This window comes from Gavialis gangeticus, unplaced genomic scaffold (assembly GCF_001723915.1).
Source record: "Gavialis gangeticus isolate Ggan-Ray unplaced genomic scaffold, GavGan_comp1, whole genome shotgun sequence".
Taxonomy (NCBI): domain Eukaryota; kingdom Metazoa; phylum Chordata; order Crocodylia; family Gavialidae; genus Gavialis; species Gavialis gangeticus.
The window spans coordinates 46,137,025-46,143,062 of NW_017729029.1; the positions used below are offsets into that span (position 1 = coordinate 46,137,025).

A 6,038-nucleotide genomic window follows, 5' to 3' on the forward strand; every position below is an offset into this window, starting at 1 on the left:
GGGGGGGGGGGGGGGGGGGAGCGGAGCGGACTGGGACAGACACCTACAGCTGGACCTGTGCCCTGGTAAGCAAAAAAGGTGCAGGAGGAGCTCTGATTTTCCATGATAAGAAGCCAAAATCCAAACACCAAAATTTAAAAAAAGTATTTAGACTTTATTTTAAATTATAGGAATTGAAGAAGTTTAGAAGCCTACCACTGCTTCAAAGTTGTTACTGTATCAACAAAACATTATGTTCCACTGATACCTTATATATTAGTGGCGTTTAATTTTAATCTTGGGAAAACATGGATTTGGGGTTTATTTAAAAAAAATACAAATATGAGAATTTGCAATTTAAATATAGAAAACCAGGATCCCTGCTCATAATGCATGTAGCTCAGCTTTTCATGCCATCTCTAAACACTTCTCTGATCCCAAATTGGGTACTCTCTACCCAATACAGATAAGCTACTTCTTTCCAACCAAAGCTACATTAGAGGAACATCAACTAATACAGCAGGATCAAATATACATGAAAAGAACGGATACTTATCCTGCTGATTCTCTGGCCTCGGATCAGCATGAATACCGTTATATCCACACATGCTTCATGAACTAGAGCTTGGAATACTTTAGATAGCAGCAGCCATAAGGGCATGTACCATGAGCTTCCTCATGTTTTCAAAAGGCACAGGATTGGATAGTGGTGACAATGCTTCCTCAGTTAACTAAATTAAAATCCTGCTGATGAGAACTCAAAAAACAGCCAGAGAGGCTAAGTACAGATAGTCAAAAAGCCAAAGGCAGAGTTGATTCCATTTTTGTAAGTTAGTCTAAACTGCAGAGATTGAACTGGTAAGCAAGTGAACAGACATTCACTTTTGATTACAGAAATGCAGCCACATGCTCGCAGTGGCCCAGGCCAGAAGTTGGGAGGTGCTAGACCATGCCTCTCTGCTTGGCTGGAGCAGACAGCTTGGGCCAAAGCTAGCCCACCCCCCTGCAAGGGAGGGTCTACAGGGGAGGTGCAAAGTATTCTGTGATGCTGGGGGAGTGAGAGTTACCTGAATTGGAAGAGGATCTGGAACAGAAGTTCAACAAACAGATTTAACCTAAATCAGTCAAGTCTGATATTGCATCCATCCAAGTTCATCTTATACCTATTTCTGCCATTTGGAAAGGGGGTTATGTGCACTGAACTTCTGTTGTGTTACAGATTTGAACTAATTTCTGATCTCTTATACCAGTTGCTGTGCAACTTCTATCCCTAGCCAGAGGGTTGGTGTATTTCTTGCCTCAGCAGAAAATACCTATTACAATGCCCTTAACTGATGGTCATAGGCCTTTCTGGCAAGTATATTTTGGTCAAGATTAGGTCACAACCTGCTTTGATAAAAAGTCACAGAACCATGTTTGTGAATATTAGGTAAGAGCTTGCATAATGGTAGAGCTTTCTGGAATATTTCCAAGTAAATGGTATTTGAAGTTTTTCCTCACACTTTTCTCCTTCCCTTAGCACTTCTCACATTCTGTAGTCTGATGCTTATAACACTGACCTAGGATGTGAAGCCATATCCATACCAGTGCTCCTTTACTTAGGAGTTGTCATCCCAGGTCCTACCAAATCTGGCAGATGAGGTCAGTGCAGCCTCACTTGTAGGGCACAGATCTTTTCCCAAATCATGACGACATTTAAAAATGCAACTTCATGTTTTTTTAAAGCATTTCAAATTTCTTGTTCCAGTACAGGGAAGCAGGGATGGGTTTAAAAACTTTGACCAATGCTCAGAAATGGAAGCGTCAGCTCTGTTTAATGTAACCTACAAAAGAGTCACAGAAAGTGACATGGTACAAGACGGATGAAGGTTGAAGCAGTATTTGAATTTGTGATTGAAGGGAATCTACATATAGTTCACCAAAATGATAGCATTAGCCAGGGTTATGAGACCTCTTCCCTCCAGCTCTCACAAAACATGAAAGACCAGATGAGTAGGATCTGGAGCAGATGCAGTTTTTACTTTCAGCCTCCATTTATTTTAAATACTGGTCACTCCAAGGTATTTAACACGGATCTCTTTGGAAGTTTAATGCTAGCAATACTCATTTTCTATTGAGCAAATTATAGAATTAGCACTGTTTGGGGGAGGGGAAGGAGCAGAGACTGGGGGGAGAAAAAAAGGGGAAACAGTTCCTCAGTGCACCTCCTAGGCCACTCTGGAAGTTTGGGAGAAGGAGAATATGGCTAATAGCTGGAAACTGGTCACTGGACATTGGAAAGAAAGTTAACACAACTCTGAACTAATTTAAAAGTGACCCGAATCCTCTCACTGCTATCTTCTATAAAAAGTTCTGTGAAAAATAAAGTGAGCTAGACAACATTTATCTAAAAATATTTTAAGTGACGCCTCATTGCTGATTTCATTAGGTGGCTTTTTCCCATTCTACCTTGAACGCATGAAAGCTGCTCAACAGTACTGCAAAACAGAGAAACTGATGACTGCCAGTTATCAGTGTATTGTATATATGTAAACCACTTGGCTTTGAAGGAAATGGTATAAGACACAAGATATTTAATGGATTACTATGAAAGTAACAGTTCCATTAATACCACTGTCCAGAGATACTGAAGTCACTAGAGAGAAAATCTTCACCTTTAACATACAAGAATGAGACCTAGTATTCCAGCCAACCCCACCACACACTTTTGGAGAGGAGTAGGAAAGTGTGTGTGTGTGTGTGGGGGGGAAAATCAAGCTGCTGTTCATTTGCTATGCCATAAAGTCACCAGGAGAGAAGGGTGCAGCCTGCCTTTATGTCAACAATGTCTTCGGTGTAACCCAAAAGCAACACCACTTCTCCCAGAGTGATTTCAACTTGAAAGTCCACTTACTAAGTACAGTGGTGAACAGGGGAAGAAATGGTGAAAACAAAAAAAATTTCAACATTAAGGGCAATGCCAAATGGTTGGTTGAACATGAGAAACAATGCAAGAGGAAAAAAATACCACTTCTTCTAACCATTATTGATTCCATGTCTGAAAACAACATTGCAGAATAACACATCCAAATTGCTTAAGATTTTATCCAAGATACCAAGTAAAAGGTCACAGACTGAGCTCGGAGCCAAAAGAAGGGATAGAAAACTGGCTGCCAAAACAAAATTCAGTTTTCTTCTTTTCTGGAATTCAGTTAAAGGCAGATTTATAACTGAAATCTGCACGTCTAAAATTCATTGCAACAAAAATGGCAAAGTTGCCAGTTTGTAAGAGGATCTTCACTCATGACCAATTTAAAAAGGGCATTCTGTGGTACATTTCATTGTATAGGAATAGGAATGTGGGAGGTATTAAAGAATAAGCCAAATTTAGGAGTTTTTAGCTGTCCTTTTGCATAAAAAAAATAGAGCTTGTGCATAATACGTTTTGATTAGGGCAATAACTTGCAACTAAGCAAGATGCTAAAAGGCAGGTATTGATGCAACAGATGCATGGTAAGGCTTAGGGCAGAAAGGTGAAAAATTCAAACAGACAAATTTAATCTGAATTAAGTCTCCCTACAGAATCCATGTTCATTTTCCTTAGCTATGAATATCAGCATGGCAACACATAAAGCATTCCCTTGCACATCTTTCAAAGATGAACCTAAGCTCAAAAAAAGTTTATTCCAAGGAACAGGAAATTACAAGCCCTGCTACACGTTCAGATTAAAGCTGGATAGAAACCAGCTATATAATTGTTACACATTTTCAAGCATTAACTTTATAGCCAGTTGACTATTTTTATAGCAGGCTAGTCATTTCTCATGCAATAAACTATTTTGCACATGTGGCTGGTTTAAATTTATTATGTAAATAACTAGTTAATTGTGCAACAATTACTTTGACTAGGGGCCAGTATTACTTTGCACATTAAGGCTGGTCTAAGTTTATTGCATGATTAACCAGTTAATTGCATAATAAATGTAACTATAGGGGCCTACATGTTTGTTTAAAACAAACCAAAAAACTTAACTTGCATATTTGTACAAAATATGCTTTTACTTTAAAAACATTGATCAAAATGAAGAAGGAAGCCTCTAGTTCATGACTTACTGGTAAAGCAGGAAACGCCGTTTCATCCCCTTCTTCAATTTCATAGAAAGTTATGGTTTCTTCCAAACCTTGAGGCTCTTCTCCATTCTCTGGTACAAATCCATACTGACATTCCTTATTCACACACTGCATCTGCCGGCGACTTCGACTGTATGAACTTTAGCAAAGGAAGGAAGAAAAAAAGGACAAAGACAACCAAACTGGAGTTTCATCAAATTTCCAGCTTTCAATTTTAATCATGACAAATTTGGAAAAATCTCTTAATATTCAACACAATATACCCACTGATAATATGCCATTTTAAAGCTTATTTTCCCCCCCGGCTTCTGGTACAATGTTTTGTAAAGAGGTTAATATATTCACTTACCGGGACCTGTAGGAGAAATTGTCATAACTCTGATAACATCTCTTTCCTGGACTGGGGTAGAATGCTATTTGAGGGCCAACCATGTTGTGCCTGTTTATAAATCGGGCAGATCCCCTAAGTTTAAAGGGTAAAAGGTGCAATTACCGGGAAGTGCCTACACATGCTCTCAGATAAAACTCACTTGTGTTAAACTTTAAGCATCTAAAAGTTAGCTAGGACTAAAAAAGGGTGCAACTCCAAACAATGAATGGATGCTGATCTTTGACAGGCTCCAAGGCTTCCTACCTTGGCATTCCATAGCCCCTGCCATGCCTCTGAGGAGAAGTCTGCGGACGGTACTGTTCATACGGCGCCATGTTCCCAGGCTGGGAGCAATGTATTGGAGAAGAGCGTCCTGAAGGAACACTGTGCTGCATCCTAGGTGGAAGAACTGGCTGGCCTCTACTGTAGGCCACAGCCATATACACTTCCTTTCCACGGACTTTCTTAAGCAACCTCTTCCGTGTCTTCATATCCATTTCTGCAATTTTAAGCAAAAATAGGACAAATTCAAAAGGTATCCTTCAGATTATAACTACTGCCACAGAATCTCTCGTGTGAAATTGTCTGCAACATTTTAACTAAGACATGGAAAAAGTCATTCTACTACGAACCATTCAACCAAAATACATGCATTCTGGCGTATGTTAAGGCCTTTATAAGTAGATTAACAAAATGTTAAACATGCTTCCTATGCATGGGATACCCTTCTAGGAATTAGCTGGTCAAACTTATACCCTTAGCATTCAAATAGTTTCCTGAAGACCTCCTTCTCCAATAATGCCTATAGGACTAGATCATTACAAAACCCCTTTTTGACCCAGAAAGCTTAAATTATTTGGCTCTAGAATTGTACTGTTGTAGCCATTCCTCATTTCATGCCATCACTAATGTTAGCATCATTTTTTTCCAGTCTGATTAGCTAGGTTTGAGTCCAGGGGCTTGTTCCCACTCTCTCATCCTGTGAAGTGTTAAATTAACACTCAGGAATTTTATGTAGTAGTAAACTTAATAAATACTCTCAATTAAGTGCCCCAGTAAAACATCCAGCAGAACTTCAACTTCATTCATCCCCCCTCTAGAGAGATATCACAATCATCTTGAAGTGTTTTATATTTTTAAAAAGTTTGAATTAAATTATTTTCAATATCTGAAGGCTGCTACTATTTATTATCATTCTCTTAGAGGGAATCCTAGTAGAAACCATGTACAAACCTATTTCTGAGATGTATCCACCTGTTATTTTCTGATAGTTTCCTCCTTTTCTGCTGGGAACTACGTTCCATGCAGGGATAGGTGTCACTTGTGTCACTGGTTTTAAGCTTGCCAATGGAACAGTATGCCTTCATAAAGACAGAGTAACTACAGTCACAGAAACACACTAACAATGTAGAGAGTAACATTTATATGACATTTAATTTCTTTAGGTAGAGCAAATCTGCCTGGATGAACAGATTTTCTTCAACTAAGTTAATCTCTCTGCCTCCTCCTCTCCATTTTTTTTTTTTTTTTTTTTTTTTTTTTTTTTTTTTAAAATTGGGTCCCGGGGTGGAAAAAGGGT

General features: G+C 38.9%; 1 protein-coding gene across 1 annotated transcript in view; it reads right to left on the bottom strand.

Moving 5' to 3' along the window:
- Positions 1-6,038, bottom strand: part of ALG13 (ALG13, UDP-N-acetylglucosaminyltransferase subunit) — a 66,832-nt gene that overhangs the window by 32,106 nt on the left and 28,688 nt on the right. The window contains exons 12-15 of the mRNA XM_019521519.1: positions 5,693-5,820; positions 4,724-4,958; positions 4,439-4,552; positions 4,072-4,228 (exon numbers count right to left, since the gene is read on the bottom strand). Coding sequence (XP_019377064.1) covers positions 4,072-4,228; positions 4,439-4,552; positions 4,724-4,958; positions 5,693-5,820 — 634 coding nt within the window. The remainder of the gene's footprint in view (positions 1-4,071; positions 4,229-4,438; positions 4,553-4,723; positions 4,959-5,692; positions 5,821-6,038) is intronic.